Raw genomic sequence first — 26,267 nt, 5'->3', positions numbered from 1 at the left:
GCCAAAAGAGGGCAGGTGGTAGGACGGCACAGAGGGTAAAGACATTGGCCACCAAGCCTGGCAACCTGAGCTTCATCCCCAAGACTTGCATGGTAGAAAAGACTGACTGGGGAAAGTTGTTCTGAGCTCCACATGTGCTCTGTAGCATGCACACACATGCATGCACGTGCACACGCACAGACACACATGCACATACAAACAAATGTAATACTTTTGAGTAAGTCAGGCTAGATAAACCCTTCACTCCTTTAAGTTCCCTTTGTCAGCTGTTTTGTGGTAGCCATAATACATATGACGTCACTGGACATCCTTAGACCTTCCTGCTCACCCAATGCATGAACAACATTGTGCTGTTTGCTCTGGGGTGGGGGGTGGGGGTGGGAAGAATTCTCAGTAAGGACAGCAGCAGAGGTGGGGACTGTAACGGGACAGATGGTCATTTCTCACCTTCACTGCCAAGCTGAACGGGGAGAATCCACCCTCAACACTGAAGGGCCCAAGCAGATCAAACCTAAATGTCCAGCCACTGCACTGTTGATATATACGAGGTTATCAGAAAATGAGAGGCAGGAGGAGGGGAGGTGGGAGGAAGGGAGGAGGGTCAGAGAGATGCTTAGGGGTAAAAAGAACGTTCATCGCTCATCCAGAGGCCCCCCCTCCCCCTGGTCAGTTCCTATCATCCATGTTAGGCAGCTTACAGCCACCTAGAATGCCAGCTCTAGAGGACCTGATGCCCTCTGCTGGCTTCTATGGACACTGCACACACACAGTACACATAAACACACAGGTACACACATATGTGCAAATAATTTCTTTAAGAGAAGAGGAAGCAGAAGGGAAAGAAGGGAAAAGGGAGAGGAGTGGAGAAGATAGAAGGGTATAGGAAGGGAGGGAGGGAGGGAGAATGTGAAAGAAGAAAAGGAAAGACAAGAAGTTAGCTCCTAGTAATTAAAAGAAAAAAATCTCTCAAGTTTGCCCAGTCCCTTTTGATGAATGGACACCAAAATGTGATCATGAAGAGAGAAATCTTTATTTCACACTTACAGGGTGTAGTAGCATCAGTGTTTTTACAAAGTGCATAGCCACAGGAACACAAAACAAAACACAATTGCAAGCACAGCCATAATGGACGTTCAGGTCCCCTGGAGTCCCCACCCCCACTACATACACAATGCATATAATAATACTGAAGGTTTACAAAAAAAAAAAAAAAAAGGCAGTACGCACACGACACCCTTAGACCAAGTACTCATCAGGAGTCTAGTAGCGACCAGTGTGATTTCTTCAGCTATAAGCATCTTTAAAAAAAATAAAACACTAACCACAACACAGTATAAGTGTCTCCGGGTACCCTGAACATCTCCTCGAAGAGTTCTACTCCTCGGTGCTAAAAATAAATAAAATCTGCATCCCCTGTGCACATTCCTGGACTTGAGTCAATGCAGCTTGGTGACGTCACAGGTTAAGGGTCGTTATGAGTTAAATGGTCAAGCAAGGCCTTGTCCCCAGGTCTTCTGGGAGGAAGCTGGAAAGTTCCAATCCAATGGGTATCTACTCACACCCCACGAGCCCTGCCAACTCACCCCAGGGGCCCGTGGAGTTCCTGAAAGGGGCACCTCAGCCCCAGGGTGGAAAAACTCAGCTGTTTCACCAGAGATGCAGGGCTATGGAAAGAGGGGGAGGAAGGGCTCTGCACACTTAAGGCCCCGAGGTCCCCTAAGGTCATACAGAGAAAGCCAAGAGTGACTTCAGATGGCTGAAAGTCCAGAGGCTGCTGTGGTCAGGATGTCCCTCCAACAGGCTGGTGGGGTGAAGCAACTGAAAGTCTCGGTGACAATGGCCCCAGGGCAGATCTGTGGGACCTGCTCGACCACACACCTGCACTTGACTCATCTTGCTTGTTTCATGTGTCTTGTGTCAAAAACTTTTTTTTCTTCACATCTGAAACACCTGGCTAAAGAGAGGACACTGCCACGGGGAGGGAGGGGACAGCAGAATGGCGGACACCAAGAGCTACGGACACTTGTGTCTGGACCCTAACCCTCCTGCGCTTCTCGCCAGTGATTAGGGAATTCTGTCCCTTTGGGGGGAAAAAAGACAGAGGTATCGTTTTAAAAACAAAAATAGGAAGCAGGAGATGGAGCAACAGTGAGTTTGGTGGCTCAGTGTCAGACACTCACAACCACCTGCTATCGCTGCTCCCCGCCTCCGGCTACCTTGGCATCTGCATTCATGGGCACAGGCCCACATGCAGACACACAGACCAACATGTGACTAATAATAATAAAAAAAGCTAAGTAAAGATGCTTGGCAGAATGTGAGTTTGATCCCAGAGACCCACAGGAAGAAGAGGACCTGTCCTCTGACCTCCATATTAGTACTAAACACACACACACACACACACACATACACACACACACACACACACACTTTTAAAACATACATTAAAGATATCCTTAATTACTTTTATGTAACGTGTGTGTGTGTATGCGCGTGCACACGTGTGCCTGTTGAGACACCTCACTGTCCTGCTGTTTTTCCTTTCTGTGATGTCCTGAGATTGAACCCAGGGACTGAGACTTGCAAGGCAAGTTTATCTCTCACCGAGTGGCAACCCAACCCTATTCTGTTCAGAGAGGATGAAGGAGCCAAGTGGGGTGACACATGCTGGCATCCAGCTCTTGGGAGGCAGAGGCAGGAGGATAACCTCAAGTTGAAGGCCATCTGGTATACAAAGCAGGACCCTGCCTCAAAAACAAACAACAAACAAACAAACAAACAACAAAACATCCTGAAAGCCAGAATAGGAGATGTGTGCATACAGATCACAAGGTGACAGTATCAAAATGAGACTCTGATGAAATCCAAAGCTGAGGAGAACAGAAAGGACAGCCGTGATCCCAAAAGGGTTGAAACAGCAGAAATGGAGAACATGGAGAAAGGAAGGATGAGGTTGGAGGGGCGGCAGGAGTGAGCTGTTCTCAGAGCAAGGTACTGAAAGGTGCAGAGTTGTGGCCTCTCCTAGAATCCCAACAACAGGTCATGGTCTTTACAAAATCTCTCCCAGTGCACCGAACTCCTGTCTGGGGTGAGAGGCGAATGAGCCCATCACAGTATCAAGGTAAAGCTCTTTATTTCTCTTCCTCCCCCCCACTCTCCAGACAGGACCATATCACGTAGCCCAGGATGGCCTCAAACTCATTACTAGCTTTGAACTCCTAATTTTCCTGTCTCTATCCACTGAGTGCTGGGAATTACAGGTATGCTTGCTTGCCTGCCTGCTTGCTTGCTTGCTTGCTTGGTCCCTTGCTTTAGGGACCAGATGGTCCCCTGCCAATACCCTACCTACTGGGAGACAAGAATTGGTCAGCAGCCTCCTGAGCTCATCACACCAGAAGTTCAAAAGGGGGAAGAATCCCCATTCACAGTACGTGTAAGAAACTCGGGCACTCACCAGGAAGGTGGCTCTTAGTGTCGTATGGACATCTGGGCTGTGCTGGAGGGCAGCACGCCACCCATTGGCAGCCCGCTGGGTTGATTCTAGGTACTTGTGCTTGCCAATGTTCCTTAGCAGGTCTCAGTTCACTGATTAGCACATTAGCATCATACTGTGTGTTCACAGTAGGTACAGGCTCTCAGCGTTCTCTCAGCAAAGCAGCCTTGAGGTAGATCCAAGAAGTACAGCCATTTCCAGGATGATGGAAGCTAAGAATCTAGGGGGACTTGTCACTGCCAGGCTTCAACCCTCTCTCACAAGCAGCAGGAAGCCCCGCTCCAGACAGAGTACCCTCAGTTACCCAGATGTTCTTAAACACATCTCAGTAGAGCCTTCTCCTAGGGCCAGCTAGCTCTCTGCTATGCAAAGGGCAAAGTCTCTCTTGCCCCTGGCAAAGGCTAGACCAACAAATCTGCTGGCACTGCACAAGATAGCTCCTTTTGCTTTCCTTGTGGATCTGAAGTCCTACAAATGACCCTTCTGTGAGCAGAGGCCAAAGTAGAGCAATTAGAAACCCCCCACGCAGGTAAAACAGTCAGTCCTGTCTTTCCATAGCCAGGGCCCAGGACAACCTGCAGGGGCAGAGCTGGGTCATACCCATGGCAGCTTCAGGTTTCCTATGGGTAGACAAGAAACCTCAGCTTCTCACTAAAATCTCAGACCCAAACCTGGCTGGCGTGATGGGTAGGAGGTGCCAATCAATGAAGTGACTATTAACAGATGACCTCCTGCAATGAGCGACTCTCTTAGAGGCCTCCCCTCATCTAGCTATGAGTGAACTGAAGCCTTCCTCAAACAAGTGAACTATTTTGAAGGGAACATGGGGCTCTAGGGTCTTGTTTATCTGCACATAGAACCCCATGTTCACTGTAACCTCTAAGATGCTAAACCATCAGGCTGTAGAGTGAACTTTTAGGAGGAGGTAGCATAGCCCCCCCGCTTCGCACACTGAGTTGGAACCTGGACCATCTATCTCATCACACCCAGTGCCCTTCCTCACTCCCAAACACAGAAGGAGCCTGTCCTACACAGAACAGGGACTCAGAGCTGCCAAGTCCTTAAGGGATGGCAGTCATCCTCTACCACAGTCCCCATGATTTCATCTCAAGCCATCCTGGCCCAGCACAGTAATCAGCACCCCCTCACGGTGCAGGCAGGAAGGGCCCCATGTTTCAATGGGGTTTGCCGATGTCCACGATAAAGGTGACCTTGATTGACAAGGAGGAAAGTGATACATACTCTCCTCAGGCAAGCAGAGAGGTGATGCCTCTCTCAACATGGCCCATGCCCGAACCAGCTATCTCTAATCAAATCATCCCAAAGCCCACCCAAGCCCTAAGCGGGGCTTACGCCACAGGAGACAAAGCGTTCCTGCCTCTCCCTGAGTTTGGTCAAGAAGTGCCATTTCCAGCCACCCGACACCCTGCAAAAGGACCCCCTCTCTGCAGCAGCTGGAAAACAAATGCATGCTCGCGCTTCCATGGCCAAGCGGACCCACGGGGGTATCGTCAACAAGCAATATAGTATCTGAAGACTTAAGCCTGCCTGGACTTGCCAGGCACCCCCACTGCAAACGCTGTTCCCAGCAGGCTGTGGCCAAAGGCGCGCTGGCAAGGCTGGGACGGAGCAGGAGATGGAGGAAGGTCAGGCCAGGGCAGGGCAAGGCAAAGCCTTCGGGGCAGGTTTATGAAGGCTGCCACAGGATGAGCTCTGTGATTTCTGCCCTGCTCCCCAACCTCATGGGTATCCCATAGTAGGCTGTACCTGGGCTAACGTACACAAACGTCCCCTTGCCCACTTGGTAGAGCCCAGCGAAGAAAGGGTTCAGGAGATAGGCTCCGACATTCCAGGGGAAGATCTGCCCTGCGTGAGTGTGTCCAGAAAGGATCAAGTTTATATCTGGCCGAGCCTGGAGGGCTCTCTTGGCGGCCAGAGGCTGATGAGCCAGTAAGATGGTGGCATCGTCTGGGCTGCAGCCCTCCAGAGCCTTGTCAAGGTCCATGCCATGCCCAGAGTAGTGAAGGATGTCTGCTTCTATGTCATCCACGCCGGCTAAGCAGACCCATTCTCTGTCTCTTCCCGCACTGTCCGGGTGCCCGGGGGCAGAAATCTTCACATTCTCATTATGTAGGGGCCGGACGTGCAAGGATTCCAGCAGTGTGAACCAGTTGCTGACATCCGATGTATAGTACTCGTGATTACCCGTGACGAAGTAGGTGCCAAGACGGGAACGGAGCTGGCCCAAAGGAGCCACTGCTGTCCGCAGGATAGAGGCTTCCGAGTCAGAGAGGTCGCCCACGATCACTGTGATGTCTGGTTCTAGCCTGTTCACCATCCTCACAAACATCTCCATCTTGGTCCTGCCCACTGTGGGCCCCAAGTGAATGTCAGAAAGGAGCACAATCTTGAGGTTGTTCATGGAGGCGGGCAGCTGATGGATGGGCACCTCCACGGTTTTCACCACTGGGGGCTGGGCAGCATTCAGGAGGCCAATGGTACTGAGCACCGCCGTCACGGCCACCGCCAGCGCAGGCCTGAGCACCAGGTGCCTTGTCTTGTCCAGACTGCCCACCACCCTACCACTGCGCCAGGCTAAGAACTGGTAGGCCTGTTCCATGGCATTCAAGATACAAAGGAAGAAGACCATGATGATGTAGGCACCCAGGCAGGAGTAGGCTGTTAAGGAAAACATGTAGGGTTCCTCGGCCACCAAGAAGAGCATGGTGAAGAAGCTGGAATGTGCCAGGGCCAGAAATGCCATGACAGCCAGCTTCCAAATCTGGAAACAGGTAGATTCCACAGCAGGGGAATGGCTGAGGTTGCTCACGGTGCTCCGCCAGATGTACGAGGAGCCAATGAGCATGATCGAGTTGACAAACAGGATCAGCTGCAGGCGGAACAGCCAGCGCCAGGCCTGGAGCTCAAGGGTCTCAGCCAGAAAGGAGCGGGAGAGGATCATGGACAGGAAGACCGTGGCTGCAGCCAGGGCAGCCTTGGAGCCCAGCGACAACTGCCTGAAGAGCGTCATTCTCTCAGCTCCTGAAGAGTCCCCCCAAAGCTCAGTGCCAGTGGACTCTGGGGGGCAAGTGACTTCCTGAGAAAGGACAGTGGCCAATGAGAGACTTCCGGGTCAGCTCCTCCTGCAACCAGGAACTGGTGTCAGCTTTATGGGATATGATCAGCAGAGCATCCTCATTCCCACTCAACCAAAGCCCACAGACCACCACGGACACGGCTCCAACCTGCCTCAAGTCCAAGCCACTCAAACACCCGTGAGCCGCCAGGCTCTGTTGTTAAAGCACAGCGCAGTCACAACGTGATACATGAGGGGCGGTTTTCTTTTTCTTTTCCTTTTGTGTCAGGGTCTCATGGAGTCCAAGCTGCCCTTGAATTCAAGGATAGTGTGTGGTCAAGGATACCCTGAACTTCCAATCCTCCTGCCTCCACCCAACAGGTGCTGGGATTACAGGCACGCTCTACCATGCAGTTGGTTTATGTGAGGATGGGACCCAATGTTTCATGCACACCAGGCAGGCATTCTACCAACCAAACCGAATCTCCAGCCTCAGTTCCCACTGTCGGTTTAACAGTGTTTCATACGGTTAAAGGTTCCCCACAACGGGCATGAACCATATTCTAATATTCACTCATTCATTCTCATCCTCTCCCTCTCCCTTTTTTTTTTTGAGACAGGGTTTCTCTGTGTAGCCCTGGCTGTCCTGGAACTCACTCTGTAGACCAGGCTGGCCTCCAACTCACTGAGAGTCCCCTGCTTCTGCTTCTCGAGTGCCCCCATCCCCAGTCTGGTTTTTTTTTTTTTTAAATAATAGAAAAGTTATTATTCTAAGTGATCAGCTGTTAGCATGTCGTCTGGGGAAAGTCTTTCATGAGTCAAAACTGTTTTCGTAACAACAGTAAAGCACCTTTGCAAATGTCATTCCATGTAAACATGGAACAGTAAAACCTCGCTTTCACACTTCCAGCCGTGGATAATACAGTTTTTCAAAAACAACAAAATCTGAGTTGACTGCAGATTGCAAATGGCAACGTAAGATTCTGATTTCTGGGCCTGGGGATGTAGCTCAATTTGTAGAGGACCTCGCATGGACAAAGCCTGGGTCCCACTCTCAGCGCCACAGAGACAGGGCGTGGCGGTGCACACAGGTCCCCCAGCACCCAGGAGGTAAAGGCAGAATCGTCAAAAGTCCAAGGCTATGTTTGATTACATACCAAGTTTGAGGCCAGCCAGGGTTCATGAGAACTTCTCATTAAAAACAAAAGAAGCCGGGCGTGGTGGCGCACGCCTTTAATCCCAGCACTCGGGAGGCAGAGGCAGGCGGATTTCTGAGTTCAAGGCCAGCCTGGTCTACAAAGTGAGTGCCAGGACAGCCAGGACTACACAGAGAGACCCTGTCTCGAAAAAACCAAAAAAAAAAAAAAAACCAAAAAAAAACCCAAAAGAATAGACTTCTCTTAAAGTAACTACAGCTCTAGCCCAAAACAGAGAGACATATCTTCATACAAGTGTATTGCTTGTTAATGTGCAATCAGTTTGGCAGGAGGGGACTGGAGAGATGGCTTATCAGTTAAAAGCATGGACTGTTCTTCTAGAGGTCCTGAGTTCAATTCCCAGCACCCACATGGTGGCTCACAACCATCTGTAATGGGATCCAATGCCCTCTTCTGGTGTGTCTAAAGACAGCTACAGTATACTCACATAGAAAAATAAATAAATCTAAAAACAACAACAACAGAAGAAGGAGGAGGAGGAGTCAGGAGAATCTCTGACTTCCAGGCCAACCTGCTCTATAGAGTGAGATCCAGGATGACCAGGGCTATAAAGAGAAACCCTGTCTTGAAAAAGGAAAAAACCAAAACCAAAACCCAAAACCAAAAAAAAAAAAAAAAAAAACCAAAAAAACACCAAAACCCCAAAACTAAACAACCCCACACACACATTTTAATTTTTTTGTTTTGTTTTTGTGGGTTTTTTTGTTTGTTTGTTTTTAGAGACAGGGTTTCTCTGTGTAGCCTTGGCTGTCCTGGAACTCACTTTGTAGACCAGGCTGGCCTCGAACTCAGGAATCTGCCTGTCTCTGCCTCCTGAGTGCTGGGATTAAAGGCGTGCACCACCCGGCTTTAATTTTTAATCTAGGTCTGAAGTTTGAGAGTTAACGTTGCAGATGCAAACAAACAAAAATAACTGAAAGCCAGTCGGCTGGAATTTCTAATCTAACTGCTCAAGAGGGATATCTACATACTTAAGAATTCCCGGGGAGCCGGGCATGGTGGCGCGCGCCTTTAATCCCAGCACTCCGGAGGCAGAGGCAGGCGGATTTCTAAGTTCGAGGTCAGCCTGGTCTACAGAGTGAGTTCCAGGACAGGTAGGTAAGTCAACACTGAGAAACCCTGTCTCGAAAAACCAAAAAAAAAAAAAAAAAAAAAAAAAGAATTCCCGCGGAGATCACAAAGCAGCCTCTCAGGGTGCGGCTCTCACAGGGCATCTCTATTTCTTACCTGGTGACTTACATCAGACTGGTGACACATAAATCCTTATCTCTCCCTGCCCATCCTGACACTGCAGATATGTGGGTTCCTTTCCCCTCTACCCTACCTGTTGGAACCAATGCCCACTGGTTCTCAAGACCTCAAGCTCTGACGGAGCAGCCGGCACTAAATTTCGTTCTCCTTAAACGAAAGCATTTTCAGCAACTGTTTTCCAGAAACTTAAACAAGTTTCAACTCTGGTTTTAGATAAACGTGTGCCTTTTCCAAGAGTGTAATTTTTACAAGTCTACTATCAAGTACTTGAACTTACCCCACTCAGTCCATCTGGAGGGCCCCAAGGTGACTCGCTCAAAGTGCAAATGAGCCCCGTTCCACCACGCCCTGTCCCCTTCGCAGGTTCGGTGCAGACCTCCCCAGGTGCGTGTCCCACGCGCCTTAGCCACTGCCCTGCCAACCAGACCTCGCCTGCAGCACTTGGCCTCTTCCCACCCCCCTCCCGCACCGCCAAACCCTAAAAGAAAAAGGCTTACAACAAACAAGGCGATGCACACCTCAAACTAAAAGCAGCCAGCAGGTGGCTAGCGAGAAACGTGAACAGTATGTTTGAAAAGGGAGAAGTCTCTGAAAGCGAATATTCCTGTGACCCCACTGCAGGAGCCACTCCTGACCCCATTTTTCTCCTTCCGGAGCGTTCCGTGAAGCCCGAACTCCGCAAGGATCGCGCCCCACGCCACTTGCCCGCGGAGCCCTCTAGCAGCCCCGCGCAGCCTGGACCCCTCTCGCCAGAAACCGAAGCTGGAAAGCAGGCGCACCTCAGCTATCCCCCGACCGCGCTGCACAAACCGGGAAGCAGGTCGGTGCACACGGGACCGCCGCAGCGGAACCCACGCGCGCCAGCAACCAGGAAGGACGCGCGCCCCGCCCGTCCGGCCCGCCTCCTACTGGAGGCCCGACCACTGCCTGCTTGCTCTGAGCGGGTGATCGAGGGTAACCCGGATCCCGACTTTGCAGAGCCGCGGCTTTCCTCGGCCTCTGCCAGCTTCCCAGCGGCGGAGCGTCCCTGCGCGGTGGCACCGGAGACTTACATAGAAGCCGTGCGCAGCGCCCAGCAGTTGCAGCAGTGCCAGGAGCGGGAGCAGCGTACACAGGGGGACCCGGAGCATGATCGCGCCACGATGGGATCTCTCCGCTAGGCAGTGGGCGCTCTGGCCAGCCGCTGCACCTCCGGGGGTTGCTGAGGACCCTCTCCCAGGACCCGCCCCAGGAGGACCCGCCCCCGGCTCCGCCCCGCCCCGAGGCTCTGTGCTGCGAGTGGAGGTCCAGCCTCTGTAGGCCACGTGACTCAGAAGCAGCTGTGGTCTAAGCATCTTCCACAACTGTGTGTCCTTCCGGAATGGCGGCACCCCTGAACGAGCAATGATAAAGTTCAGGGCTGGCCATTCACAGGGGCCTTCAGCCTGTCCCGGCTGCCAGAAAAGAACTGAGCAGGGAAGAGGAAACCAGCCAGTCAGGCCTGGGCTGTAGAAGCCTAGCCCCTAAAACTCTACCTAGCACGTGGTCTAACACTCGCAAGGTGTGGTCCACAGGCCAAAGAGACTTAAACATGGAAATGCAGACTCTGGGCCCCAGCCCAGAAGCCCTGAAGTCCTAGGACCGGAACCAGCTCCGAGTTTCAGTGAAAGCAAAGTTGAAGAAGCACTGTAGTAGGTGACTCAGCTATGGCCAAGTTATTTTGAAGTGCCCTGAATTTTAATGAGAACAGTAGCCCTTCTCTCTGGCAACTTCTGATCTTCTGCCTACTGCCTCCTGAACGCTGGAAGTATAGCCATGGGTCATCACCTCTGCTTTAAGTTGACGTTGATTTAAATATACATGAGATTTTTCCAGCTTTAATGAGTTGTAATCAATAACAATATTCATTTATTTTAGGCATTATCTCATTTATTTATTTATTTCACTTACTTTTTGCATTGCTATGGGTGAGTCTCAGGTCCTCATTAATTCTAGGCAAGTACTCTACTATTGGGCCACACCCCTAAATCCCCCCCCCCCCCCTCTCTCTCTTTCTGTTTGTTTTTCTGAGGCAGCTTCTCACTGTGTATCTTTAGCTGGCCTGGAACTCTCTAGAAGATAGCCTGAAGACCGGGCTGGTAGATGTTTTTAGTGATAGAGGGTTTAGGGAGGGGATGGGGGTGGGGCGCGACGATTTGAGAGAGAGTAGGACACACACCAGATATCGTTCTCTGACCTCCACATGTACACCATGGCGCACACACACACGTGGGCACTCACATACGGGGTCATATATACTAATATACAAATAAATATCCTAAATAAAGCTGTTTTTTGTTTGTTTGTTTGTTTGTTTGTTTTTCGAGACAGGATTTCTCTGCGTAGCCCTGGCTGTCCTGGAACTCACTCTGTAGACCAGTCTGGCCTTGAACTCAGAAATTCGCCTGCTTCTGCCTCCCAAGTGCTGGGATTAAAGGTGTGCACCACCATGCCCAGCCCAAAATTTGAATTTTTTAAAAAACAGTATCTCAAGGCTGTCCTTGAACTTACTATGGTTCGGTGGTTGTTTCAGTTCTATAAAACAGGGCCTTTATCATGCATCTCTGGCTGTCCTGAGATTCTATGTGAAACAGAGAACTTGCCTGCCTCTGCCTCCTAGATGCTAAGATGAGAGGTGTATACTGCCTTGTCTACTCTCACAGTGTGTTTTGATAGGTAGAACGTGTAGTTAAGTTAGGTTATTGACAGACTAACTCCTTCTGGATTCTAAATGAACTCCTGTCATCTTCTTACCTGGATCTCCAGTTTGTCCATGACATTTTAGCTCTGTCTTTGGTGGTCTAAGCCACTGTGGTGTGGTGGCTTTCACTTGTAATTAATGCTCCAGAGGGGGAGGCAGAAGGATTGGCACAAATAAGAGGCTAGCCTGGGTTACATGCCACTCTAGATAGACATCTCTAGACCTGATGTGTCCTCTAGTACATTTCCACACAGGGGATGTTTCTACACTGTTTCGTTATTTTTGGACATTTTGACTCTCTTGCCTGTACGGGCTACACATAATTTGATATCTTTGCTAAGTTTGCTAGGTTTTCCTGCTTCCATTTCTGTCCCTCCGCCCCCAACAACCAGGACCAGATATCTTTGCCATTTATCCATCAGTTAGTGGTTTTTCTGTTTTGATGGCCGTATAGCTGCTATACCATTGCACATGAATTAGAGAAGACAGACATTTTCCCTTTGCTTTCCTAGTGGCTTGTCTTACAGGCAATAGTGCTGCACTGATTTTGTGGTCCTTCCTCAGTGATGGCCATTCCATCCTCAGGTCTACAGGCTGCCACTTTCCATAAGTTTTGGTTCTATCAGTGGTTGATGAAACATCAGTAAAGAGTGCATTAGCCAAATGTTGTGATCATTCCATTGGTCCCCACAGTTCAATAGGTGCCTCTTTCTGGGGAGGGGTGAGCAGTTTACGGACTGGAATATAAGCATATGAGCTATTTTCTCTGTGCAGGAAGGTGTAGACCCTTTGCTACCACATCCTGGTCATGAAGAATTCACATAGGTACCAGTTCCACTGTAATACATCCCTTTCCATAGCTAAGCCTTCAAAGGACTCTACCTTCAAACAGATCCAATCATCATTGGCAGACCCACCCTTATGACCACAGAGTGGTTGGCACCGACTGAGTATAAGGTTCTCCACGCCACGTAGTAAAATGTCCAGATTTGTTTCTTAAAGACAGAATATTTATTTTCCATATATGGAAAGCGTTTGCATTAGAAGTCAACAGGCCAATGTTGGTGGACTCCTTTTTGCTTTGTGAAGACATGTCCCCAGTTGCTAAGTCACCAATAAAAATGATACTCATAATCAGGGTATCATCTGGTTCAATACTGGTCAGGGTTGCATGACAGAGATGAGCTTAGCAGCAGTCACAGAAGCTGCTCTTTGTCCCTGTCCCCATTGGGTATTAGCTGCATTTCTAGTAACCCTGCAGAGGGTTATAAGCTGTAAATATGATATGTGATTTCTCTAGTGTACAAACATACTCATTAGGGTCCATATTTGAATTTTGTCCCTGGATGGTGGGATTAAAGGCCTGCACCACCACCACCTGGTTCACTGTAACTCTAGGATTTAGAAAACAACTAACTTATAGTGATCCACCTGTCTCTGCTGGGGTTAAAGGCATGGCTACCACTGCTCTGCTCAAATATTTTATCTTAGTTCCAAATCACTCCAACTCTTAGAGATTTAGAAAACAAGTTGGAATTGTAATAACGCTTTGGATTTACTTAAAACATTCTAAGTCTCTTAACGGTGTTTTTGATACTAAACAACAAACATATCCTTTATAGTGAAAACTCAAAAGCTGAAGTCCAAGGTGGTCTGGGTCACGTGGCAATCTACAATCTAACATTCTAACATTGCATCAAGGCACATGGTTTAAGAAAATCCATCTTGGGGCTGGTGAGATGGCTCAGTGGGTAAGAGCACCCGACTGCTCTTCCAAAGGTCCGAGGTTCAAATCCCAGCAACCACATGGTGGCTCACAACCATCCGTAACGAGATCTGGTGCCCTCTTCTGGAGTGTCTGAAGACAGCTGCAGTGCACTTACATATAATAAAAAAAAAATAAAATAAAATAAATCTTTAAAAAAAAAAAAAAAAGAAAATCCATCTTTTATTTCATGCCAGTAAGGCAAGTTTGCCTTTAGTAAATATCATTCAAAAATCTGATTTTTTAAATTTCATTTTTTTCATGCCTGACCAAATGAAAGGCATTCGTTAGTCTTTATAAGTTAGTTGGACTGAATGACCAAGCTGTCTGATGAACTATCTATCACCTCTCCTTATTCAGGAGATCTCTCCTGTTCAAATCTAATCTTTATCAATCATGATGGCAGCCACTGTGATGGGGTCTGGGAATCACCACACAAACCGCTCAGATACTGATCTCAGTCAAATAGGGGTGGCTTATTGAATGCCCCACCCCAAGACTGATTGATCAGGTCCATCTTCCAGGCTCAAGAGCTGAACTGTGACCTTGAGTTGAGATCCTATAGGGCTTTTTAAGCCAGAGATCTCTAAACATCTGTGCCAAGCTATTTCACCAATCAGAATTTAGGGATAGGGGACTTCCTTAGGAACGTATCTTCATGTTCACTTATCCTGTTCCCATTGGTTGGGGTATTCAACTGTGACAGAGGACTTGCCTTGTCTAACAAATTCATGTCTTAACTTGTCAACCAGGATGGGACTTGTCTAACATTCATGTCTTAACTTGTCAACTAAGATGTTGGTTACCCATGTCTATGTCTCTTTCTGCCAAAGCAGGGTGTCAGTTCCCAGGGAGGTCTCAGGAATTTAAACTTCACTTGACTTCTGTTCAAAATGGAAGCCTTATTCCAAATAGTTTCTTATATTCGTTCAGGTATCTCTCTTCTGTTGGGGTCCATCCCAGGGGCAGCTTACAAAAGCAAACACCATAAAAGCTTATACAAAGGGGCAGGAAATGCTGCTGGGGGGTTGGTTTGGGTCCGAGCTTATTGTGGGTAACTGTACAAAGCAGGTCTAATGACTTCTATCATGGCTGGCTTCCAAGGGCACAGAACATAACAGAATATGTAATCAATCTTAGCATTCGAAAATGTCCTTGTAACAGCAGAGACATGTGTGACCTTATAATATTAGTAAAAGCACAAACTGACCAGCTAGCCAGTTAGCAGCTAGGCCTTAACATTATACCTAGGCCTTAATATTTTACCTAGGTCTTAACATACAGCTTTTGGTCTCCTGTGGAAACAAAGTCAAAACCTCCTCCCCATGTAACATATTGTAACAATGTAACACATCCTGGTTTCCATTGAGGTCAATGTATCGGGATGATTTAATTCCCCAGTCTTTTTTCCTACTATCCAGTCTCTTTGCAGTTGTGTGTCTTGCTTATGTACAACCTGGATAGTCTGTGGGTGTTCTTGATAAGACCTTTTAATATTTCTCTCAGAACCATTCTTTATTTCATGATTTGTTTCTGAGATCCGAGGAATGTTAATCTGTGTTTTCCATTGCTGCAATAAATCACGACCCCATAAATTCATGGTTCTATTAGCCACATATGGCTTTAATCCTTCTATTTGTCCTTCTGGTCCTATAGAATCAACCAGCTCGTACCTTGTTTTATCTGACATAAAGTTCTAATCCCTACAAGCTGAATATTTATTTCCTGAATTTGAATTCTCAGAAACCATGCTGTAAAAAGATAAAAATCTGGGTACAGCAGCACTCTTATCATCCCAGGTTTGGGGAACTCACAGAGGGCCCTAAGGCCTTTTGGCCAGTCAATCTTCCCAAATCAGTGAGCTCTAGGTTCAAAAGACCCCGCCACAACAAAAAGGAGGTGGTGAGTGACTGAATAAGACACCAGATGTCAACTTCTAAAATCCACACACCGATACACGTGTGCGCACACACAAGCGCACACATACAAAATGGAAAATTAAAAGTTACTTAAAAGGTATATGCATAAATAAACCAGTCATGATGATTCACACCTTGGAAGGCTGGAGCAGGAAGACTGCAAGTTTAAGACCAGCTCTAGCTGTAGAATGAGAGGCTCAAAACAAACAAGCACAGGGCAGGTGTGGTGGTCTTGATATGCTTGACCCAGGGAGTGGCACTATTAGGAGGTGTGGCCTTGTTGGAGGAGGGGTGTCACTGTGACTGTGGGCTTTTAAGACTCTTGTCTTAGCTGTCTGGAAGTCAGTCTTCTCCTGTTTGCCTTCAGATGAAGATGTAGAACTCTCAGCTCCTTCTACATCATGCCCCCTTGGGCTCTGTCATGCTCCCACCTTGATGATAATGGATTGAACCTCTGAACCTGTAAGCCAGCCCCAATTAAATGTTGTCCTTATAAGAGTTGCCTTGGCCGGGCGTGGTGGCGCACGCCTTTAATCCCAGCACTCGGGAGGCAGAGGCATTTCTGAGTTCGAGGCCAGCCTGGTCTACAAAGTGAGTTCCAGGACAGCCCGGGCTACACAGAGAAACCCTGTCTCGAAAAACAAAAAAAACAAAAAAAACAACAAAAAATAAAGAGTTGCCTTGGTCATGGTGTTTTTTTACAGCAGTAAACCCCTAGGACAGCAGGAAAGATGGCTCAGTGACACAGACACTAAGTTTAATCTCTAGAGCCCACAGAGTGCAAGGAAAGGACCAATTCCCACAAGCTGCCCACCAGTGTCTACATGCAAGTAGCCACATGTGTGTGTCCTCAAATATAAATTAATAATTTCAAATAGACCAAGCCAGGCCCCTCACCCACTTGTCAGCTAAAAATGTGGGAAGTTCTGCTGTGTCAGGGATTGTTTTCTTATCTCTCTCACTTCCTGGCATAGTAAGTCACGAGCTCCATGTCTCGGGGCTAAGTTGTGCAACTGAACAAGGTGTTTAGTTATAAATTGACGAAAAGATAAAGTTCTGAAATAAACAATCAGTAAAAGTTGATAGCCCTGTGTCAGGAACCGGCTTGTGCATATGACAGTGGGGGCTGCTGGGATAGCTTTACCCACATTTGTCCTTTCAGGAGTCTGAACTGTCTGACAGCACCCGAGGCCCCACGGGATGCCTGCCTCAGAACAAAAACAGCTACTCCAATTTTTTTTTTTTCTTGTTTTCTCATGTGTGGAGAGCATGTGCTTCCTTGTATCTTTCAGCTGTTATCTTTAAGGTTTCTTTCCTTTCCACTGCCTCTGCCTCCCGAGGGCTGGGATTAAAGGTGTGTGCCACCACTGCCTGGCTTGCTTCCATGGCTCATCTTAAGAAAAAAACCACAACAAATTTTACAAGGATATGGGAGAAAAGGATATACCACTGATGAAAATGGATACTGATGAATCCACTATAAATATCTGTATAAAAAATCCTCACAAAAACGCCCCCCCCCCCAAAAAAAAAAATCATGGCTAAGGTATACCAACCATTCCTGGGCATATGAAGTCCTACCACAGATCTTTCCTAACCACTGAGCCATCTCCAGCCCCTTGTTTCTTCCTCCTCCTCCTGTTCCTCCCGTTCCTCCTCCTCTTCTCCTTCTGGTTGGTTAGTTTCTGGTACATTTGGTCTCTCCCCATGTTTCTGTTTCTTCTTCAAGGAAGCTCCCTAGGTTTATGCCACTCTCTGAGTTTACGGCCACCCCTGCGGGTGTGACTCTCCTAGTCTCTGAATAATCACAGTGGTATTCCATCTACATCAACTGTTATAACTACATGGGGTTCAAGGAGTTATTGATTTGGCACAAGGCATATTAGCCCACTAGTGTCTCAAGTGTAATTTAATTTCTATAGTTGTCAACATACAACCAGAGGATGACATAATCTGCATTTCCAGGTTTTCTTGAAAGGTCAGAAGGTCTGGCCATACCAGGCCCAAAGTCCCAGGGATAACATATCAGACATAAGGTCTGAGAAGCCGAGTGTTCTTGTCCTCTCAACACAGCCAAACATGGTCTGAGAGAAGCCTCAGCTGAGGAATTGTCTAGATCAGTGAACATGCCTGTGACACAGTGATTATTAATTGCTGTAGGAGGGCCTGGCCTACTGTGATGGAGGGCACCATTCCCTGGGTGGATTGGTCTGAGCTGGGAAAGAGAGCTAGCTAAGCCAGGTATATACATTTCATCTATATCTATATATCTATATAGATATCTATATATAGATATATAAATATCTCCTAAAACTCACAAGATATCTATATATATCTTGTGAGTTTTAGGAGGCCAGCCTGGTCTAAATAGTGAGTATCAAGCTAGCCAGGGCTATGCAGTGATACCCTGACTACAAACCAACAAACGAATAAATATTTAAAAGTAAAAGAAAAGAAAGCCAGTTAAGTATGAACCCGAGTGAGCCAAAAAGCAAAATCCTTCAATGGTACCGGCCTTGAATTCCTGTCCTGATGTCCCTCAACGATAGCTACGACCTGGAGGTATAAAATAGACACTTTCCTCTCTAAATTGCTGTGGCCAGTGTTTAATCACAGCCACAGAACTCTGTGCTAGTTAATTTGTTTATCATCTTAACACAAATTAGAGTCATCTGAAAAGAGGGAACGTCAATTTAGAAAATGCCCCTATCAGGTTGGCCTATTAGCAAGTCTTTGGGGGCATTTTCTTGAATAATGACTGATGTGGGAGGACCCAGATCACGGTGGGTGTTGCCAGCCCTGGGTGGTATAGATAAATAGATAGATAGATAGATAAATAAATAAATAAACCAAGCTGAGCAAGTCATGGGAGCAAGGCAGTAGAAGCATTCATTTATGGCTCTTGCTCAGTGCCTGCCTCCAGATTCCTGCCTTGGCTTCTGATGATGGACTGTGACCTGCAAGCCAAATAAACTATTTTATGTACAAGTTGCTTTTGGTCATGATGTTTTCACACAGCTACATAATGTAGGTCAGACAAATACCCACCCTCCTTAGTTCTGAGAACCAAACCCAGGACCTCGCACATATTAGATAAGCACTCAACCACTCTTTACGATTTTAATTTTTTAAAAGCTTTTTGCGTGCATGGTGTGCCACACATGGGTCTGGTGGCTACAGAGGCCAGAAGAGGGAATCTAATGCCCGGAGATAGAGTCACATGAGGTTGTGAGGCACCATGTGCATGCTGAGAGTCGAACCCAAGATCTCTGGTAGGGAAGACTGTTCTTAGCTACTGAGTCATCTCTGCAGCTTTGTTTTTTTTTTTTTTTTTTTTTTTTGTTTTGTTTGTTTTGAGACAGGGTTTCTATGTGTAGCCCTGGCTGTCCTGGAATTCACTTTGTAGACCAGGCTGGCCTTGAATTCAGAAGTCTGCCTGCCTCTGCTTCCCTAGTGCTGGTGAAAGACTCCAAAACTCCCAAAGGGAGGCACTTACTCAAGCCTCGGGTCAGCCGCGCACCCAAGAAGACACTGAGACCGAACTTAAGATGTATAGAGAGTAAGATTTAATACAGCAACGACAAGAAAGCACATAAAAAAAGCACATATACCAGATATCTGGGGTCGAACCTCATGCAGCCAGTGCAGAGGAGATTCGGCAATTAGCCCAAACTTTTCACAGGCTTTTATAGGAAATAGCCAAGGGAAAAGTACAAGTTTTACGTCACCAAGGGGCTTTGCCAAGGGGCTTTACATAACCAAGGGGTCGTGTCCTATATTCTGGCAATGTACTCGATCTATTGGATCATCCTGGGATAGTACCAGGAGGCCCCTATCTCAAAAATGTTCTTGGCATAGTCTTCAGTTAGGAGGGGTAGGACTAGGTTTTTTCCAGGAGACCCCTTATCTAAAAAATGTTCTTGGAGCAGTTTCCAATTGGGAGGGGGTACCTTGGGGTAAAAAGTTCAGGAGTGCTCCGGGAACAGTCTCTGGATGGGAGGGGTAAGAGAGTTCAGGAAAAGTTCAGGTGTTCAGTAATTTTCCCTCTTTCATTCCCCCCTTCTTTTAGTAAATAATTCTAATCTTAGAATTTCAGAAGTCTATATTTTTATGCGGAGAATACTGCATTTACCCTATTTTAACATGGGAACAAAAACAGAATAAGAAGCATTAGTAAACAGAACTAGGCAGGGGCCCTTTTAGCGAGGCTTGAGGGTCTGGGCATGATGCAGGTGCACGTAGATCAGATCTCTGGCTGGAACTGGTGAGACGTCCTTGGGGTACTCAGCTCACTCACTGTCTCGGCTGTTGGGATCCCTGGCGCGATGTCGTCCGCGTACTCAGTCCAATCTTTTTCAGTTGTGACCAGACCACCTGCAAGCCTTTTAACTTAACATACAGAGCATTATTAACAACATAAGTTTAAACACATTATTTGAGACTATGATGGGCATAGGAGTCTCATAAAGGATCTTAAAAAGAGTAAAACTGAATCAAGAAATAGGGCATAGGGAAGGAACACCAAGTCCATGCCAGTCTCCACGATTAATTTTGTCAAGGTCTGTCTTAGAGTTTTAAACTAATTTTTTATCTATCCTGAGCTCTGAGGTCTATACACACAATGTAATTTTTGACCTCTGAATACTTGGCCACACCCTAACTTACCTGGGCAACATTATCTGACACTATTGCTTTTGGCACTCTTGGAAAAATTTTCTTTAATAATCTTCTTGATGACTATGTGAGCAGTCTCATTTATCCATTTTGAGAACGTCTTTTTCTGCAGATGTCAACAGCTTTCTTTGTTTGTATATTGTTCCATACAGTGGTAAAAGCATACCTGCTGTCAGTGTCATTTATAAAGCTTGTATCAAAACCACAAATTCAGCTTTCTGGGCTGAAGTCTCTTTAGGGAGGCTGCTGGCCTAGATCACCTGCTTTTTTGTCCACCGCTGCACTGCTGTCCCCGCCTTCCGCTTACCTTTAACCATGAGGCTACTGCCATCCGTGTACCAGTTCAAACTTTCAGGCCAAGGCCTGATTTGATCTTTACCTGCCGAGGTAAGTAGCCCCCTCTGTTGGTAGATGGTCCCATGGATATGAGCTGCCTTCCATCTACTACTGCTGCTCCTGTGACAAAGCTGCTGCCATCTGTGTACCAGGCAGGCACACCTGGCCAAGGCTGATCAGTCAGATCTCTCCTTGTTCCAATTTTATCAGCACATTGATGTACAGGAGTGGAGTCATCCGCCAACGGGAGGTGGCAGGATTGAGGATGGCAGGTGGAGCAAAAGTTACTCAATCATTCAGCAACAAATTCTGGTAGTGGGTATAGTCACATGCCGACCCAGAGTAAGCTTGTCAGGGCCCCAGAGTCTGAGTCAAAACTCCGCGGGCTACTCCAGCCCGCTCATAAAAGGCTCAGTCAAATCTGGCAAAGCCAGGGCGGGGGCTGCAAGCAGGGCTGCCTTTATGCTGTCAAAGGCTTTTTGGTGTTCCTCAGTCCAGGTGAATGGGACTTTTTCTTTTCAGAGCCTGCAAAAGCCCACCGTCCCCAGAAACTCACGTACTTGGCGCGGGGTGGTGGGGGTTGGGATCAGCATCACAGTCTTTTTCTTGGCTTCGGTGAGCCACCGCTTTCCGTCGTCGGCACCTCGGTACGACATAGCTGAGCTTTCTTAGCCGATACCCGATACCCCAACTCACCCAGTTCATTCAGGAGCTTCTAGGAGGGCCAGAATTTTTTCTTTGTCTTTGATGTCTCTGCCTTCAGCCAACCGCAGGGCTTGGGTTAGCGCCAGGAGTTCAGCCTTCTGAGCCAAAGTTCCTTCGATGAGTAGGTGAAGACTCAGCAGGTTAGCAGGGGAAGCAAAAGTCACTTGTTCTGTCAACAAAAAGCTCTAATAATGTGTCCATCAGTCAGGGAAACAATTGAATCATGTGTCCCTGACCAGAAGCCATTATGTGCAGACAAGCAGGCCATCTCTCAGTCACCAGGTCTAATTTTTCAAGTGCCACTGGTCTTTTTCAGGGTCCCAATTTCTGAGTAAGAACCTCTTTGGCAATACTTTTGTTCTCAGTCACATTTAGGAGTCCCAAAGTTGGGGACAACATTAGGGCAGTCTCAATAGCATCTAAGGCCATCCAAGGTTGTTCTTTATTTTTTATACGAAGGGCTGTTTATCTTTTTAATTCAGCAAAACCTGGAATCCACAGTTCGCAAAGACCTGTAGCGTCCAGGAACCTTTTAAACTTGCTTTGCACTGGTCAGTGGAGGAATATGAAAACACAGTCTCTTTTTAGCTGCATCAACAGGTAGGCTACCGGTCTCTTTTAAGGACTCAGCTTCTGTGTTAGCACCCCTTCTGCTATTTCCTTACTTTTAGCCACGAACAGGTGAAGGGTTTGGTCATGAGGGGGGCTCTTCTTCTTCTTGTTAGGACAGTAAACACTTTGATCTTTAGCCAAAGGCTTGCTTTTGTTGCCAGGTACTAAGTTTTCTAGTCTCCCTGACTTTTGTGACCAGCATTTCATTTCTCTTATCTTTTTAGAAAATTTTCTGGCTCCTTATTTCTTACAGATCATCTCTAAGTGCTAGTATTATTAGCAAGTGTCACTTTGCTAGGTTCTAGTCTTTGTCAGTTATCTCTCTTTACTCCTGTTTTTTAACCACAATGGAGATTTCATATAATGTCTCTTTTTCTATCTATATATATCTCTTTCTTGTCTTTGCTTACTTTGAATGTTGTCTAATTATTACATCTATATTCTGTCACTTAACTTTTTTCATAGTTTACCTCTTTCTACTGTTAGGTCAGATTGTCGGGGCTTTAGTCCCACAGAGACGAGACCTCATCAGAGCCTGGCAACTAGACCAGTAGGTGCTCCTTACCTTGGACAGAAGAAGCCCCAAGTGAGTGGTCTCCCTCACCGGAGCTTAGAACAGATTTACTGCCAGCAACTCAGAGCGGTGCCTGAGAAGAGAAAACACATGGGGCAGAGAAGGGAGTGCAGTTTTCACATCTAACATTCTTCTTTTAGGGCAGCACAAAGTCCTCCTCTTTTTTTTTTTTTTAAGGAATAATAAGTCTAATTTTCTCTTATTTTGCAGCACTACTTCAGACAGAGAAGTTAAAGATTCCTCTAATTTAGTTATAGACTGTTCTATGGTTCCAAGATCAATATCTATAGCTGTACGTAATTCTTCATAGTATTGGGGGGTCTGAATTAAGGCAGCGGTCCCTGTACCTACTCCCGCTGCTACTCCCAATCCCAAAAGTGCTGCCAGAGTTAAGGTAATGGGCTCTCTTTTCCAGCGGACCCGATGATCAAACTTGTCTAAAAAGGAGCTATCATCATGATACAGGAGTCTAGGAATAAGCTGAACTAAAATACAAAAATCTTTGGAACTATTAAAAACAGATATAGATACACAAGGAGTGAGACCGGTATTACAAGCCCATACTGTGTCTATGGGAGGCACCAGATACTGACCACTTTTGCTAGGCTGGATGTTCTGGGTCTGACTACAAAGGTGCCGTTTATCCTGAGGCACCTGGCCCAAACAGAGCCCACTTCCTGAAACTGCTGCCAGAGTCAGCTTTCTGTTTTCACCCCAAAGGCATTGAGAATGATCTGAAGTAGTATTATAAGTCCTATTCAACACCAAAAAAGCTCCTTGGACTAGACTGACCAGACGGCTCTCTGTGTCTAGGGGCGGTGGGGAAACTAAGGTCGGTAGGGAAGGTCTCACTGTTTTGGGCTGTGGAGTTGGTGGAGCGGGTACAGCCGGGACTTGTGGGGGAGCCGGTGCAACTGGGGGACCCTGTTCACAGTCAGCCTGATTGTAAAAACGAACCCAGGGTCTCTCGGTGGACTGGATACACGCCAACCCCACTTGTTTCCTTTAAGCCAACTTAAACGATTTTGTTTCCCTTTTTCAGTGAATAAGCTCTTATGGCGGCCTCATCTGAATACTGTCCTGAACATCCATACGTGTTCCCTATTCCACCTGGAACACACTGCTGTTCAGGGGGTGGGTTACTAAGATCAGTATGGTCGGGGAGGTCCCAATTGGGAGATCCGATACAGGAGACAGGGAGAAGCAACCAGGGAACCCTGTGGCGTCCTCAGATCAGACGTGGCGACCCGCTGAATTTAGGCATATTAGTCAGCGGAGGGAAAGAAACTAACCAGGATTTTCTCAGTAACTGCGAATGGACAGGGAGGAGCCAAGCGCCGAGTCTCCGCCGTGCGCCCGCCGGAATGCAGCGTAAACTCCTGGGAGTGGCAAACAAACGCTGGCAGGCAGAGGCAGCAATTTAACTATTTAACTACCTGATAGACACCCTGTGCTCTCTGCACTGTCTTTGGGGAGGGAGCACGCAGCCAGGCCGGCACAAGGGAGTGCGGGTAGACTCTCGGGGGGACCAAAGGAGGGACGGCGGCTGTAGTCGGCCCCTCCCCAGCTGTGGCAGGCTTCACGGCCACTCCGGGACCGGCAGGCGGCCGCACTCACCACCAGCATAACTGCGCCGCCAAAGCCGGCTCTGCGTCTAGGTTCTCTTTTGAACAGCCTGGGGCTCCCCAGCCGAGTGCGGACCGTGCGCTGCCTCTGTCGGCCGGTGGCAGCCGGTCTCGCCCCACGATGGCCCCGCAGCAAGGCCGGCCGGCGCTGCCCGCCCGCTGCGAGCCACTGGCACTGCCTCGCCGAGAGCACGGTGGGCAAGACCGGCCTGATGGTTCTTTTTTCTCTTTTTTAAAACCATAGCTGACAAATTCTGTCCTGACGTCAGTCCAAGTCTACAGTCGACAAAGGGTTAACACACACACACACATACACACACACACACACACACAGTCTTGTCACGTGACCAAAACACAACCAGCCAAACGCCACTTTCTGACGGGGTCGGATTCCACATTGACTCTTTTTCCTGATAGGGGTGGGATTCCACATCCACTCCCGCTCTGGCAGAGAGAACACTCTCTCTCTCTTTCACTCTGCCAGGCAACAGCCAGGTCTTTTTGATTGTTCTGTACCCTGGGCACTCCTTCCAGGGTCTCCCTTGGAACATCTTTTTTTTGGGGTGCAGATTGTGAGGCCATAGACAGTCGTCCTCTCACAGCCACTGCCAGAATAAACCCACAATCTCAGAATACACAAATGCAGCAGTTCCACACTTACACACCCAACAGATTGTCCCATTTCTAGAATAATAGCAAACACAACAAGAGCAGACACAAGACTTAGACAAAAGAAACCAAAAACAGCGGCGACTTCCCGTCGCCCACAGGCAACTCACAGATTCAGATGGCCTTTCCAAGGCCGGCCGGCTTAGACCTTCCACCAAAGTGATGGTCTCTCAGCCTTCAGAGGGGTCCGCCAAGCGTCCTTGACCCTCCCCTTGTCTTCCTGGGGCGTCCCCCAGGGCGATCGGACGGTGAGCACCAGACACGTCTGTCTCTACTCACCCCGCGCTCTCTATTGAGACCTGCTTGGTCTCCAGCCCGGAGCACGGTCTCTGGTGCTCGTACTGAGCACAGAGCGTCACGCAAAACCAGAATTGCGATCGCACCAGATACAGATTCAGATGGCCTCTCCAAGGCCCACAGATTGAGACTCTCCTGGTCTCCAGAAACAGAACACAGACACCAGACCAAACAGAACAGTAAATCTTACTTCTGAGTGGGTCCAGGACTTCTGGGTAGTCGCGCTGATTCCCGGCCAATGCACCAAATGAAAGACTCCAAAACTCCCAAAGGGAGGCACTTACTCAAGCCTCGGGTCAGCCGCGCACCCAAGAAGACACTGAGACTGAACTTAAGATGTATAGAGAGTAAGATTTAATACAGCAACGACAAGAAAGCACATAAAAAAAGCACATATACCAGATATCTGGGGTCGAACCTCATGCAGCCAGTGCAGAGGAGATTCGGCAATTAGCCCAAACTTTTCACAGGCTTTTATAGGAAATAGCCAAGGGAAAAGTACAAGTTTTACGTCACCAAGGGGCTTTGCCAAGGGGCTTTACATAACCAAGGGGTCGTGTCCTATATTCTGGCAATGTACTCGATCTATTGGATCATCCTGGGATAGTACCAGGAGGCCCCTATCTCAAAAATGTTCTTGGCATAGTCTTCAGTTAGGAGGGGTAGGACTAGGTTTTTTCCAGGAGACCCCTTATCTAAAAAATGTTCTTGGAGCAGTTTCCAATTGGGAGGGGGTACCTTGGGGTAAAAGTTCAGGAGTGCTCCGGGAACAGTCTCTGGATGGGAGGGGTAAGAGAGTTCAGGAAAAGTTCAGGTGTTCAGTAATTTTCCCTCTTTCACTGGGATTAAAGGCGTGCGCCACCAAGCCTGGCTGTTAATTAGTATTCGAGATAAGGTATGGCCAGAAGAAATACAAGAAGACCAACTATTATTGGTTGCTCTCATTTATAGAGAAGGTGCTTGATTTATTCAGATTTTTAAAAATAAGATTTATTTATTTTATGTATGTGAGTACACTGTAGCTGTCTTCAGACACACCAGAAGAGGGCATCAGATTCCATTACAGATGGTTGTGAGCCATCATGTGGTTGCTGGGACTTGAACTCAGGATCTCTGGAGGAGCAGTCAGTGCTCTTAACCACGGAGACATCTCTCCAGCCCTTATTCAGATTTCTGATATCGCCAATTCTAATCTTACCGTCATATGATCTAATATTAATCCCAACGGCCATCTATTTATTGAATAGCACAGTAAATACGGTATTGAAAAGGAAAGAGGGATTCTTGTTGTAATGAATCCTTTACAGGAACCTCCCCAAGAACCTGGTTTTCCTG

At 47.6% G+C, this 26,267-nt stretch overlaps 2 protein-coding genes across 4 annotated transcripts in view; both read right to left on the bottom strand.

Moving 5' to 3' along the window:
- Glb1 (galactosidase beta 1) overlaps positions 1–10,258 on the bottom strand; it is a 71,780-nt gene extending 61,522 nt beyond the window's left edge. Inside the window, exon 1 of the mRNA XM_021172646.2 lies at positions 10,090–10,258. Coding sequence (XP_021028305.1) covers positions 10,090–10,167 — 78 coding nt within the window. The 5' untranslated portion in view covers positions 10,168–10,258. The remainder of the gene's footprint in view (positions 1–10,089) is intronic.
- On the bottom strand, positions 1,012–10,254 carry Tmppe (transmembrane protein with metallophosphoesterase domain). Of its 3 annotated transcripts, none has more exons than XM_029481778.2 (2): positions 10,090–10,254; positions 1,012–6,636 (listed from the first exon to the last, which is right to left on the bottom strand). In XM_029481778.2, the coding sequence occupies exon 2, from the start codon at positions 6,522–6,524 to the stop codon at positions 5,181–5,183; it is 1,344 nt and encodes a 447-aa protein (XP_029337638.1). In that variant the 5' UTR covers positions 6,525–6,636; positions 10,090–10,254; the 3' UTR covers positions 1,012–5,180. The 3 variants fall into 3 exon arrangements, with proteins under 3 accessions (XP_029337638.1, XP_085684275.1, XP_029337639.1); XM_085828149.1 differs by lacking the exon at positions 10,090–10,254 and adding an exon at positions 9,556–10,047; XM_029481779.2 differs by lacking the exon at positions 10,090–10,254 and adding an exon at positions 9,817–10,047.
- Positions 10,259–26,267: the final 16,009 nt, after the last annotated feature.

Source organism: Mus caroli, unplaced genomic scaffold (assembly GCF_978045245.1).
Source record: "Mus caroli unplaced genomic scaffold, Mus_caroli_1 scaffold_11, whole genome shotgun sequence".
In the NCBI taxonomy this organism is placed as follows: domain Eukaryota; kingdom Metazoa; phylum Chordata; class Mammalia; order Rodentia; family Muridae; genus Mus; species Mus caroli.
The sequence above is the reverse complement of the archived record's forward strand: the minus strand, read 5'-3'. Positions and strand labels throughout refer to the sequence as shown.